This window comes from Malania oleifera, chromosome 4 (genome assembly GCF_029873635.1).
Source record: "Malania oleifera isolate guangnan ecotype guangnan chromosome 4, ASM2987363v1, whole genome shotgun sequence".
NCBI classification, from domain to species: Eukaryota; Viridiplantae; Streptophyta; class Magnoliopsida; order Santalales; family Ximeniaceae; genus Malania; species Malania oleifera.
Genome location: NC_080420.1, coordinates 39,388,103 through 39,403,181, shown reverse-complemented (window position 1 = coordinate 39,403,181; position 15,079 = coordinate 39,388,103). Strand labels below are relative to the sequence as shown.

General features: G+C 34.8%; 1 protein-coding gene across 2 annotated transcripts; it reads left to right on the top strand.

The window, feature by feature from the left end:
• The first annotated feature begins 10,752 nt into the window (after positions 1 to 10,752).
• On the top strand, positions 10,753 to 12,967 carry LOC131153204 (wall-associated receptor kinase-like 20). 2 transcript variants are annotated; one of them, XM_058105357.1, is made up of 3 exons: positions 10,774 to 11,891; positions 12,054 to 12,110; positions 12,734 to 12,967. In XM_058105357.1, exons 1-3 carry the CDS (start codon positions 11,060 to 11,062, stop codon positions 12,775 to 12,777), a joined length of 933 nt encoding a protein of 310 aa, XP_057961340.1. In that variant the 5' UTR covers positions 10,774 to 11,059; the 3' UTR covers positions 12,778 to 12,967. The 2 variants fall into 2 exon arrangements, with proteins under 2 accessions (XP_057961338.1, XP_057961340.1); XM_058105355.1 differs by having other exon boundaries at positions 10,753 to 11,891; positions 12,054 to 12,967.
• The last annotated feature ends 2,112 nt before the right edge of the window (positions 12,968 to 15,079 follow it).

Sequence of the window (15,079 nt, the reverse complement as noted above, 5' to 3'; positions counted from 1 at the left end):
TGTGTTTATCACCTGTCACGTAGGCAAGAGTGTGCAGCTTTATATCCGAGGGTGTGAGCCTATTCTGGCATATCAAGCCGAAGGGTGTGGATCCACTAGTTAGCACCGGTACGATGCCATGGGAGTCGGGGACTAGCCATGTGTCTGTGGCGCCATGCTTCTCGGGTTGGTCAGGCCAACGCCAGATTGTTGCGGACCGGCTTCGGGCCAAAGGGTGTGACGACACCAGGATTGCTGATCATGTGTGGTGTGTGCATGTATGCACTGTGTAAATTAGTACTGGATTGCATTCAACTGCGTGTATGTTGCATCATGATAACACTCAAATGCCACACACCAATATAACCTGTGTTCTTCCTTACTGAGAGGTGTCTCACCCCTGCTATACGTACATTTTTACAGGTCCTTCGAGTAATTGGAACTAACGTCCTAGTGTTGGGAGCATAGTGGTTGGTGTACTGTGTTTAGCGCTTAGGTAAGTGTTAGGACTGTAATTTTGGTGGGTTGCCATTTTGAGATGTGTTTGGGCACCCGTTTGTACATTTGTGATAGAGCCATGTTTTGCTCTTGTATAGACTCTGGTATGGTACTACATATGTCTATATAGATTACCTTTTTCCGCTGTGTATATGTTGTGATTGGATGTGTTTAGGGTGCCTGGGAACCGCACGAGGTTGGACCCTCATCCATTGTATTGTATCTTTGGATGTTTTTATTAAATACAAGGATAGGTTAGTTACATTTTCACCCTTGGGTCCCATTTCGAGGTTTGGGGCATGACATTTCTAGCTCAGTATCTCGACATGGTTGCCATGAAGAGTCACTTGGTCGAGGACTTGGTCGAACCTTGCAGCATTTTGATCTCAGTCTGAACCTTAGAATTTGTGAGTAAAGACCTAGTTGCGCCTTATGTTGCTAGTCGCACCACATGGTCATGCACCGTCTTCTTGTCCCTTGGTGATCTGAAGCTTCAGGAGCTTGGCTAAGCATCTTATTTGAGCTTTAAGTCCTCCAAATGCTCCCTTGGCTTCTCGTAATACTTAACTCCATGGCTTTAACATGTTTTTCTTGAAAATACAAGCAAACCTTGCATAGTTCTAAACAATAATGACTCTGGGCAAATGCATCGTAAAATAAGGATAAACAAAGATAAATGAGGCTCTAAAATCATGCATTTTTGGGACTCATCATATGCAACTAAGTATCATGTTCATCATTTTCCATTTGTAAATAACAAAAGCAAGCGAATAAAATTTTTCTCATTAACCTTCTCCCCCTTTTGTCATCAGCAAAAGAGCTGATAAAAAAACTATTTAAACTCCAAAGCCCTTAGATATAAAAGGTTTCATGACACAAATGAATTTAATGTCCAAGTAGTGCATGTCATGAGTATCGTTAAGCACACATGCATGATATAAGGTATATCCCATATAAAATCATTTCTTGCCATAAAAAAATTCCATTTTTTTTAAAAAAATTCCCCTTTAATATTAGCAATAAGTATTGGGGACCATGCTTCGTGACAAAAAGAAACTTTGACATAAAGATCTCACAAGCTTTGTTTTTCTAGCACATTCCAAATTATAACTAGAAAAATCAACCATATAGATCCCAAAAAAAATTGAAATTTTAGAATAAGATTATATGGCAAATTTTTAAAGATTGTGGCAAGCAACAAGTTAACGCTTAAGATTTTCATTAAAAGCATCGTGCTTTTAAAGTACACAGGCCACATTAAGCTCAATATAGATTTAAGCCAAAAATGTTGGTGAACATAACAAGATAGAAATGTATTTTCAAATACTCCCCCTTTTGATTTGAATACGTGCTTAGATACTTTCTAATACTTATACTGGTACCAAAGGTGAAAAATTTATGAAGACAATATAAGCTATCAATTTAAATATTCAAAGAATTTACTGGATAAATGATTAAGTCATTTGTATTCCACCAGTAAAACTATTCCCACATATACCAAGAACAATTCATATCACAATATAATTCAACGAAAAACTAGATATGATGTTCAAGGTTAAAAAGTCTCTGGAATCAAAAAAAAAAAAACAATAATACTATGATGCATACGAGTCCATTGGGCAGGTGATTTTAATCCCTTTCTTAAGGATGGGGCTTATGCTCCCCTCTATATTTGCATGCACACATGAATGTATATTCAAACAAGGATGATATTCATTTAACACTCGTTCATCATATATTCATCCTACAAATAGGTTTCAGCATGCAGCAAATATAGGCATTTAGCACACAAGCATGACTTATTGTATTCCATTTAATATATGATAGTCAATCAAGGTTATACAAAAGTTATGCAATTGGGGTTCAATATGAAACTAACACAACTCAAAATACTTAATGAGTGTGTTATAAATGAAAGCTTCTCCAATGTCATGCATTTGTCCTAGTTTATGGACCATCATCAAAACATGTGACGTTTAATTACAAAAATGATGTTTTACCATTTAGGTCCTAAATGAAAGAACATAGCCCAAAGATTTGGACCAAATGGTGTCCATGAACTAGATTTTCCTAGGTATAGAGCATGTGTATAATTTAGAGCATTCTAGGAAAATTCAAAGAGTTATAAAGATTGTACATGTTTTTCAATTTAGCACATACTGCTTACGATTTAACGTGCACAAACCTATTAAATTAAGTAGCAAGCCATTTAGGATATTTCTAAAATCCAACCAGCATGCACTATATTTTAAACCATGATTCATTCTACATGCAAAGGCTTACAATTACCATTAAATCATCATGCGAATGATCTTTTAACATGCATAAACAAAATATTTGATAATGACAAAATGACTGAACCAGTCTAAGTGACCACTTAAGGTTGAAATACTAAGATGAGAATGGTCACTGCTTTTGATGCTACATAAGACTTGAAAAGTATTTATAATTTAAAAATAAGTCTTATGGAGTCATAACCTCAGTCAACTTGATAGCATGTGCGTTTATATATGATAATTAATATCAACATGTAAGATCCTAGTTAACTACTAGTATGCAAAACACAATATTCTGCATCAGCCATGTAGATGACGTTCCAATTTAAATTAGCATGCAATTTAGTATAGCTAATTACTATAAACTATCCATTAGAAGAATTTAAAGATTTAGCAAGCAATGGATAGTAGTATTCAGCTCAAAGCAATCTACGTTAAAAAAAAAAAATTATCCATTCATTAGATAATATGACATTAAGCAGAGATGGATAGTTGCATTTAGCTCAAGCAAATCATACCAAAACATAAACCATCCATCAAATGTAATTAAACTTTGATTGAAGGATGGATTATAAGCGTTCAGTGCAAATAGGCATGTAGTTTAGTATAGCTCAAATAACAATTTATGTCATAAATTATCCTTCCATAATATAATCATTTAGCAAAAATGGATATTAGCATTTAGCTCATACAAATCATCCAATAAAATATTTCTAAATTGAACACAATATAAATAATTGCATATTAGATGAATTTTCCTTTTTGAAATTCTGCTCCCCCTCAATTATGCAGCCCAAGCATTATTATCTTTTTATGACACAAAACATAGCCAAACACACTAATTTTTCAATAACTTAACTTTGGATTTGAAATTTAAGCTTATCGGAACATTTTTACATAGGCCGGTCGACTAGGGAACTAGGTCTAGTTGACTGGCGTTCATAGAACCCACTGGCTAATGGTTTGGTAAGCTGGGGAGCAACCGGAAGGCTAATATGGGCAAATAGAGATGGTTAGTCAACTAGGACATTCGGTTTGATCAACTGGGGTTGTGTTAAGACAATGCCTAGAGGGGTTCAGTCGATTGGACTATATGGTCCAGTCGACTGGGCTTAACAATTTTCAAAATTTTAGCCCATTTTTCACTTTTTTTTTTTTATTTAACTTCTTAAGCCAAAGAAATTATAATTCCAATAAGACACATTTGGCTTATAAAATTTAACCAATAAATTTCAGCATGGGGATGAGCTTATGAATTTGAATATGATTAAGCATTAAGGCACCATGATGAGCTTAGGGGTGTACAATACATATAGTGCCATGATAAATTCCTTAAATCTCAAATCTGTGATATGGAGATAATATGATATATTTAAGATATTCATACTAAAGCATATATAGCATTTAAAAAATTTATTCAACTAATAAAGCTCCTTTGTCCATATGAAGGGGATTCACTAAAGCATACTATAGCCAATATTATCATATATTAACCATGTAGGGACCCGAATCTAGAAAATAAATAAAGAAAAGAGAAGGGAAATTAAAAAGGATGAAACAGCGGAGCTTGTCGATGAGGCTCCATTTCTCATCGATGAAGTCTCTTCTGTGGCTTGGCGATGAGACGCAGGGACTCATCGACAAGAAGATATCGAGATATTTTTAGAAATTATGAAATCTCAGGCTTGTCGACGAGGTCACTCTCTCAGCGACGAACGCCCTTATTTGGCTCGTCGACGAGAACTCTGACTCATCAACAAGGCTGGCCGGGTCAACCTAGTTATAAATATTCATTGCTTCCTTGCTAAGTTATCTCAGTTCTCTCTCTCTCTCTCTCTCTCTCTCTCTCTCTCTCTCTCTCTCTCTCTCTCTCTCTCTCTCTCTCTCTCTCTCTAGAACATGAACCAGCCCTCTCTCTCCCTCTCTCTCTAAGATTTTGTGTCGTCTGTTGTCGGAATCAACAATCTGATGCCATTACATCGATTAGGGGGAGAATCTCTACATTTATAGCGGATCAAATCTTCGATCTGAGGATTTTCAGGTTTTTCACTAAAATCGAGGTAAGAATCTGATTTCGTTTTTGGTTCGATAGTTATGTAGTAGTTGAGATTATAGTGAAGTATTGTTCTTTGGTTTTTAGGTTTCAAATAGTGAAGTATTGTTCTTTGGTTTTTAGGTTTCGAGGATCCCGTGTCGTTTTTTTGGATCAATTCGTTTGTGTTTTAGTTTTCGAGATTAAGGTAAGGGGATTCGTTTACATTAGTTGTTTTTGGAAAACAAAACCACTAAATATGTAGCTTATATTTTTATGCACACATTGACTGCTTATTTACCGGGTATAGATGCCGATTTTTCACGATTTTACGGTTTTGGCAAAAATGAGGTTTTTGGCATATGATCTCCAAATTTCATAAAACTGCATTATTTGCACTAAAACTAAAGTAGGAAATGCTTGAAACTCTTAAATTGCAATAAAAATGATATTTTACGAACCCGTTTATATGAAATGTATATTTAATCAAATAAGTGTGACGTATGATATAAATTGAATCTATATTGATTTGAGATGTATGTATATGAACTATGGGGACTAAGGTTCCAAGTGGTTATCAAAAAATGCAGAAAATAGGTGTCGGTTAGATACCGTGCCAAGTATGAGAAAAGGTAAAACCGAGAGGTTACGAGCCAGTTTTTACCACAATATGAATGAAAGTATGCATAAATGAGATTGTGAAAATACTGGAATTGAACAGGTTATTATGTTTTAATGTAAATTATATATATGATATTGGGACCGCAGCTTGTTACACAGAGCATAAGAAGCTCAATAGTATATGAAGCCTTAAAAAGCTTATATTATGTAGGAACAATACCGATACTAAGACAGATAGGTACAATGCAACCACACACAGTTATTTTTTAGTGTGGGTATCTAGTAGTCGGCTTGGTAAGAAGGGCCACTGGTCAAAAGTGATCAGGGTGGTGATGGCCAAGTCGGGCTGCAGTATGTTATGATGTCTGACAATGCCTGCACGAGCAGGGCTCGATCAAGGCTTGTTTATTGCACAACCCTTGCCATGGGGAGTTACTAGCATAGTTATAATAGTTTCAAGTTGGACGGTGTTCTAAATATGCATATACATGATTTAAAAGTTTAATGGGCAAATCCACAAGTTTAAGCACTGGGCGGAAGGATTATATAGTGTATGAGCCTGTATCCTACCCTAACCTCAGGAACTCTCACTTGTAATGATGCTGAGTTATCTAATATCAGGAATTTATATATGTACTATATATATATATTACATTATTCCTATGTAAGTGTTTTCAAACAAGAATATAACTATACAGTCACACACTGATGTAATATCTTCCTCCTTACTGAGAAGTGTCTCACCCTAATTTTACAACCTTGTTTCAGGAGTTACAGGAAATCGGTCATAGTCGTCTAGAGAGGCTATGGAGCGTAGGGTCCTATTAGTTAACGTAAGTTTCTGTATAAGTACTGGGTTGTTAGCTTGGTTTGTTTTTTTGGGAATGTAATACAGTTTATGTTTTACGTAAGAATGAATGTATGTAAGGACCATTTAGATACTCTGGTACGTCTAATAGAATCCATATGAATGTTTATGTTTTTCGCAATATATAAGAGTAAAGATCATTATGAAATACACGTATGTCCCTATTTAAGGCGGGTAGATATGTATGTTATCAGGATTTGTATAGATTATGTATGTATAGTAGCACTTTGGGGCCGTATAAAGTGCCAGGGCGTTACAAACCAATCATAATGATATGCATATATGTTAAGCAAATAGACTGGATATTACCATTTAAAGTCTCATATTGGCTTGCTTCCCTACGGTTTTTAGTAAAATAGTAGTGTATACTAAAATTTAAAATTTTAAGCACAAAACACTATTTAAGCATTATAACCCCATTTATAATAAATCCTAACATCTTATAAGTATAAAGAAAATCCTTTTAAGCTCCTCATAAGATAGCATGCAATCGCAATAAAATTTAACACATGATTTAATGATAAATTTAATACAAGATATATAGCATGAATCATTCAATAAAATAGAAGGAAGGAGATATATACCTTTTCTATTTATTTCTTCATGATTGTTTAAGCTCAAAATCCTTGGAGTGGTGTTCTCCTCTCTCTCGGTTTCTCTATACCTCTTATGGTTCCCAAAAATTCCTTAGTACTACTACAAGACATAATATTTTAAAGACATTAGTAGCTAAGGCACAATGAAAAATATGCATGACACTCAAATTGATATGCATTAAAACAATGTCATGCTCTTTCAACTCATTTGCAAATTTAGGAAACTATGCATTTTAAAACATTTTCATTGGGATAAAATTCACTTTGAAAAATGCTTTCCAAAACCTCCAATCAAATTGATTTTACAAAACTCATTTTCATTTTTCAAATGAAAAAATATACATAATAAAAACAGTGGAGGATTTGCAAAGGATTTTCCCTCTCAAAACAGGGATACACCGAAGAGCCATTGCAATCTTTATGCAAACGTGGTTAAGCTTATTGCAATCAAGTTCCTATACCAATTGACAGTTATGGTGTGATCCCAAGAGTGGGAGTGAATTGGGTTTTAAAAGATCTTCCTAGGTTAAGTGTGTTCAATTTTAAACCATAGCCAGTATTACACAACATAGGGTCTTTCTTTGCAAACACCAATACCACAAATATTTAAAGCATGTATGTAAAATGTTAGGACCGGAGGAGCCCATGAGTGGGTTTGATACACATGGGTGAACACCAACTTGACCCAAAAGTTTAAACCTACTGGATCTTGGGTCCAACCATGTATATAAGCCCCCACATCAACTCAAAATTTCCAATGTGGGACAAGCTCACAAGTGGAATTCTTAATATAAAATAATCAAGATAATAAATAATTAAACATATCCAGAAATTAAAGTGCGTGAATTTAAACAAGAGAGAGAGAGAGAGAGAGAGAAAGAGAGTAGACACAATATTTGTTATCGAGGTTCAGTCAATCCTGCCTACATCCGTGCCTGAAGCTAACCCGTTTAAGGATTCCACTATAAGCTCACTTAATCGGGCGGAGCAATGTCATTTACAAATATCCTAACAAGATGGAGTTTCCCTAACTCACTTACCTGACTAAGCCAAATCGGTTCTCCTTACGGGGTGGAGTCTCCCTTATCGGGCATAACCAGACCGTTTCTCCTTATGGGGCGGAGTCTTCCTAGTTCACTTATCAGGTAGAACCAAACCGTTTCTCCTTACGGGGCGGAGTCTCACCAGTTCACTTATCGGGCAAAACCAAATCGGTTCTTCTCACGGGGCGGAGTCTCCGCAGCTTAATCATTAGGCTGAGCCAAACCATTACATAAAATAATTTTTTTACAAATAAAAAACTTCTGAAAAAGTTAAGTTGTATACATTGAAATCTAAATGCACTTTCATATGATTTAAACAATGAAACTTTGTAGAGTTTATAAAAATCCTCTCAAATTATTTTTTAAATAAATCAGTGAGAGTATGGAAAATAATTTCTTCTTTTCAAACAATAAAAAATTAATCAAGTCTTCCAAACAAATACATATATGAATGTATGCTCAAGGCCTTCTCAAGAAGCTTTTCAAGCAAAATGTGTATCAATAAATACATGCTTAAAGCGTTCTTGAATGACTTAAAATATTTTCTCCAAAAATATTTCAGAATGAAAAGTGGGAGAAAGATATTTCTTCAAGATTGATCTTTGAAAAATAAATTTCAAGTAGGCTTTCAAGTAATATATATATATATATATATATATATATATATATATATATAGATATAGATATAGATATATATATATATATATATATATATATGCTCAAGCTCAAGCATTTCTTGTATAAACAAAATTTTCTCTAAAATACTTTTTTAAATGAAAAGTATATGAGAAATTGAACTTTGAAATCTCTCAAAGATAAGGAAGCTTTCAAGCAATGTAAACATGAGTTAAAAACATGCTCAAGCTTTCCAAGAACCTCTTAAAAAATTTTCCGCCCAAAAAAATATTTTTCAAATAAAAGAGTGGGAGAAGTTTGATCTTTGAAACATATTTGAAAAACAAGGCAATCTAGTAAAATACACATGAGAGATGATATATGCTTGAGCCTTTTCAAATAGAACCCCCAAAAAGATTTTCCTAAAAAATATTTTCAAGAAAAGTATGGGAAAGAAGAAATTTAAGGCATAAAATGGGGTAAAAGATGAAAGAGAATCACACAAATATTTAACTAAACTTTCCAATTGATTCTCTAACTTTTTCAAGTTGTCTAAGGTTTGTATTTATAGGCAAAAACCATTTATAGCCGTTGTATGGTCGTTGGGACCTTAAAATATTATTTTATTTTGAAAACTAACCGTTTTTTAGCTGTTGGGACGCTTTCTCGAGAGGATTGGTTGACTGAGACCAACCTTCGGTCGACTGGGGCTTGAAATCCGCGAGCTTCGGTTGACTGGAGTGAAGATCCGGTTGACCGATCTTGGGTTTTCTGCGCAGACACCCTTTAGTGTTTTGGTCATAACTTTTTTATACAATTTCAAATTGGACGTTCTTGGTATCGGTAGAAAGCTAAGAGAAAATCTCACAACTTTCATGTTGAATACTTTTTCAGATAAGAAGTTATGAATTGAGAAAAACACTCATCAATGAGATGGAAGAAACATGAAGGAAAATTTTCTACTACGGACACATTTCAATGTTTTGGCTATAACATTTTTTATATGACTCCAAATTGGACTTTCTTATTATCAACAAAAGGCTAAGAGAAAATCTCACAACTTTAATGTTGAACACTTTTTAAGATAAAAGTTATAGATTCAGAAAGACGCTAATTTCTACTATCTGGTCCATTGGCCAATTGACCGATCCCTTTGTAAAAATTAGTTTTTGTTTTTTCTTAATTTTAAAACCATTTTAAACCTTTTGGTATAAGTTTAACTTTGAATAAAAAGGTTTTTAATGAAAGATTATGGTTCCTAAGGTCAATTTAAGATCAGTTAGAATTTCAATTTAAATCAGATGATATGCATGCACAATTGAAACCTAATTTATTATTACAACTTAAAAACAAATAAAATCTTCATACTTTACTCCTTTGCAATCACAATGAATATGCTGATTGGTGTGTTAGTTTAGGTGCTCTTTACAACTTTCATTCTGTATTGATCACTTGTGCTTACAAACATATAAGCCTATTCACACTCAATACACAAATATTGTGATTTGTCATAATCAAAACAGAATCGGATTCAAAAAGTCAACAGTTACTATTTTTTAAATTAAAATAAATAAATAAAACTTGATTGAACAAATGCTCATTTTTATCCTTGAACCAAAATTACTAAATATGATTAAAATACTAAAAATACAAAGTAACATAAATTTAAAATATTATTATAAAAATAAAATTATTATAATTATTTTACTTAATTATTATATTTCAAAATTTACCATATAAGAACAATCTTATTATATATGACAATTAAAATATAGTAAAACTATTTTGTAAATGACTAGTTATTTTCTAAAGTTTTTGAAATTTTATGGAAAAATTTTATTTTCTTTATATTTTAAATTTATATAATCATTTATTTATTCCAAAAAAGTTAACTTTAAATATTGAAATATTCTAACAGCAAGTTCACAAAATTAAACTAATAATATAATTAAACTTATTAGTATAATCTATTTTTTCATTATATAAAAATAGAAATAAAAAACAGAGAATAGTAACAATGTCAATCCTTGGGCTAAAATTGTGTCATACATGCAATGCATTGGATTAAAACTTATACGGAGTAAACCCAAAAATTACACTAGTTGAAGTCATTTACTACTACAAGCCCCCCCTAATTAACAATTAATTAGGGCTAGACATTGTTTAGGCACTACTTAAACTCTCTGTGTTCTCCCGTCTTTGCTGTATAAAGGACCCTTTTTGTCTTACTTTTTTGGCGGGAACTCTCAACACACGAACAGTACTGACTGGACCCAATTCCTCAGTGCTTTCAAGCTATAAACACTCTAAAAGTATTGGCTCTGCTTTTCATGAAGAGAGAGAAAGAGAGAGAGAGTTGAAATTATTCATCTCCTCCACCGAAAAGAGGATCCCTTTTTCAAATTTTAAACATTGTCAAAGCAGATAAGGGTAAAGGCCAAATGGCAAAGGCCATCATCTTCGCCTCTCACTCTCCAACTCCACTGCAATTAATTTACAGCCAGTTCTAAGCGCTCCTAAACCCTTCACCCATGTTCTCTCCCTTAAACCCTGATTCTCCCATCCACAAGACCCTCTTCCTCATCCTCATCCTACTCCTTCCTCCCCTCCACGCTCTCCCCCCACCCTTTCCCCTCCCCATCAACGCTACCTGCGCCCCAACCTGCGGCCAAATCCCCGTCAAGTTCCCCTTCGGCACCCGACCCGGCTGCGGCCACCCGGACTTCTCCCGCTACATCAAGTGCACGTCCGGGTCGCTCCATTTCTCCACCGGCTCCGGCGTCTACACTGTCTCCTCCATTGACTACTCTTCCAACACACTCATCGTCTCAGACCCCCTCATGTCCACCTGCTCTTCCATGCAGAACTCCGGCAGCTTCAGCCTCGACCGGTCCAGCCCGTTTACCGTGTCGCCCGATGACGTCTTCGTCCTCCTCGGGTGCTCCACCTCGTCGCCCGTGTTCGACCCGGACGAGGACCTGTGCCGGGGCGGATCTGGCTCCCGCGCCTGCGAAGGGATGTACTCGTGCAAGGGCGTGGCGGGGATCGGGTTGGGACCCAACGCCCCGATCTCTACGTGCTGCGTCTATGCAATGCCGGCGGGCGTCGGATCGGGTTACAGGGTGGATCTTCCGAAGCTGCAGTGCGTGTCGTATGCGGCCATATACAGTTTCGGGTCGGACGAGGGGGATCCGATGAAGTGGAAGTTCGGGATATCTTTGGAGTTTAATAACTCGTACGGCACGGCGGCGTGCCGCGATTGCGAAGCGAGCGGCGGCGCGTGCGGGTACGACGGGCTGGATGAGGCGTTTGCTTGCATTTGTGGGAGTGGCCTCAACAGCACCACCAATTGCTTTGGCCGAGGTTTGTGCTTGTTGTGATTGTTTGTAGTATTTAGTGGTTTTACAAGTAAATAGGGCTTTAAATTTTTAAGCCAAATAAATGAGCATACCAAACACTACTTTGCCAATGAGATTAGGGTTAGGGATTTTATGGTTTGAAGTTGATGTTTTGTTTTGATTGTAGGGTATTCTTGGAGTGGGACATGGGGAGGCCGAGTGCCAGCCAAGATGAGCAGAGGAGGTACAATTTCATTTCGAATCAATTATCTTTTTGTCTTTTGCTCCCTTTATTTACATGAAAGTCTTCTTTTGCCCGAGACTTTTGCTACCTGTGCACGGGCCTGTCATCATCCCAACACACCAGGTCTCCCGAAAGAAATGGTGCCAAGCCTTCATTTCTAATCAAATACTTGCTTTGCTTGCGTCAAATTTAATTAATTAATTAATTAAAATTTTCGACTAATACTAATCAAAAGCTTACTAAATTGCTCATCATTACATTTTATATCAAGTATAAAAATAAAGTTTTAATTTTGAAATTTGAATTTGAATTCTTTGTCCATTAGGGTAAAATGTAATATAAATTTGTATTAATTTTTTTTATTTAAATTTAAAGTTCAAAATCTGTGCTCTCAAATACTAATATCTTCCATTCATTTAACTTGTATTTGTATTGAGTTTATATAAGATGTAATATTGAATTGTATTGAAAATTTATTCAAATTTATCAAAATTCAAATATAAATTTTGAAATCTGCGCTCCCAGCATAAAATTTATTATTCGAGTTTACGCTTTTTACTTTTTAACTTCTTTATTATTATTATTATTTAAAAAAAAATTTTTTTTTTTGTCCTTGTATGTAGGATACTTGCTCTTGTGGATGGTGCTCCTTATTTTAAGTAGATGAGATATGCTCAGAGAAAAAAGCCCATCACTTGGTGAGAAGCAGAGTTGTAGTATTCTTTGTTGTGCAAAATGTAATATCTAATTACGATGCTTTAGTATTAATTTATTTGCAATTTGTTTGCACCTTATGAACAAGTATTTAAACAATGTGTTTTATATATATGAATTTTTTTTTTTTTTTATAGAATTGAGTGTAATTATATTTGCGTGAAAATTCCAGCAATGCCCTCAAAATTTTTAGAATATGACAGTCGACTCCTTCAACTTCTAATTACCACCAAATAACATCTTGAGATTTTATTTTATTGACAAAGTAAGCCTTTTAATTGTCAATACACTGATAGGTGTATGTGAAAAAAATAAATTTTATTTTTGACAATGATTTTTTTAGTATTTGTAAAATTGTGATAGGAAAATGATACCAAAGTTAATAAATTAAATTAAGGAAAATTGCTAGTTAAGCATAACATCATAAAAAATGGTAGACGAATTAGAGACTCTAGTCCTTGAATTGGCTATTCTGATCATTTGGCTTAGTCCTTGACACTTGGAATGATATAATTCTATTATATTGGTTTGAAAGGCACCTAAGAGGGGGATGAATTGAATAGTTTCTTCTATTAAAAAAAATGCTTAGTTATTTAGATAATTTTAGAAACCCAATAAGTTGAGAGTGCACAAGTACTATGAAAATTAGTTTTGACGCATTCAACTAGAATCGCCATCAATATCATGCAAGCATAACGGTGCCAACACCTCAATCTTATACAAGGCAATTTAGTGCAAAAAGGGTAAAATGATACAAAGTTTATAGTAGTTCAATCATTGGACCTATGTTCACTTTCCAAGCCAACTAGCTCAAACTTTTCACTAGATTTCGATGTTTTTACATAAGAGTGTCGCCATTCATTGAACAAACGTCCCTCGAGTTCTCTTACTTGACTTTTGAAGGGTCATCATGCTTCTCCCTCAACTACTTTGGCTTATGCTCTAGGACTCTTTGTCTTAAATCCTCTCGACTCTCTTAAGCTCACTTCTTAGGACAATTGTCTCACTCAAGCCAGTTAGGCTTACCCTTTTGGTAATTTAATTAAAGTTCAGAGCTACTGCAAGTTAGGACGTTATCCACTTTGAGAATATATGCCAGCAACAAAGGAATAAGAATAAGAACCTCTAGCTCTTTTCACAAGATGACTTGCGGTGCATGTGACCAACAGGAGTCACTTAATAAGACACAAGATATTACAATATAACCTCATGAATTAGAAATATAGTTTTATAGATAGAGATCGATTATGAGGGCCAAAAGACAACCCAAAAGGAGGGGGTGAATCAGGTTTATAAAATTAAAAGTGCTTGATGAAAATATTTAAAGTAAATTAAGAAAACAAGCAATGCATAAATTTAAAACCAATAAAAAAAAAACAAATATATAAGGGGAAAGAGAAAACAAACTACTTTTGATAATGGTTCGGTAGTCGGCATATATCCACTCTCTCAAAGCCAATCGCCTTGAAGTTGCACTATACCCCTTGGTTTAATGATGACAAGGACACCTCTTGCAACCTCCTTGGTATCTATAGAGACAAGGAAACCAATTTTACACAAGCGAGATTAAAAATGAAAATTCTTCACAAGGAATGATTTACAATTTTAGCTCATGACAAACTCTCAAAAAATAATCAAATGCGACTCAATAGTTCTCTAAATTATCTCTCAGAGATGAGAAAAATAAAGCATAAAGAGAGAATAAGAAAGTATTGAGGCAAGAGCACTTGGATATGCAATATGAATAGGATTTTTTTTTTTTCCTTTTCCTTCGGAAAAGGCTTAGGAGGGTATATATATAGTATGAATGAAAACTAGTTGTTTTATACCCGTTAGAGCCTTTTCACTAGCCAAACCAATCGACTACTTCTAGGTCTGCTCGATCACTACTAGCCATTAAAGAGGGAAAACAAACCGTTGGAGGCTAGATGTGCTAGACTAGTTGACCACCCTTGGCACAAGGCTAAGGTTCAGTCTATTATGTGTTCCCATTTTACTAGTTCAGGTCCATAAGTGTTTTGCCTTATGTTTTCTCATGATTTTACAAATTAAATTACAATACAACTAAGAAAGAAATATTGCAAATAATAAATTAAAGTCTTCAAAATCTTCTCTCAATTCTTCATCTTTTCTCCAATTTCAATGGCTTAATTCCTATGGAAACACGACTTAAGTATAAAGTCATTAGTCCATAATAGTTTGTTATCATCAAAACTTGGTTAATGAAACCTTGGGGCTAATCGATTAGGTTGGTT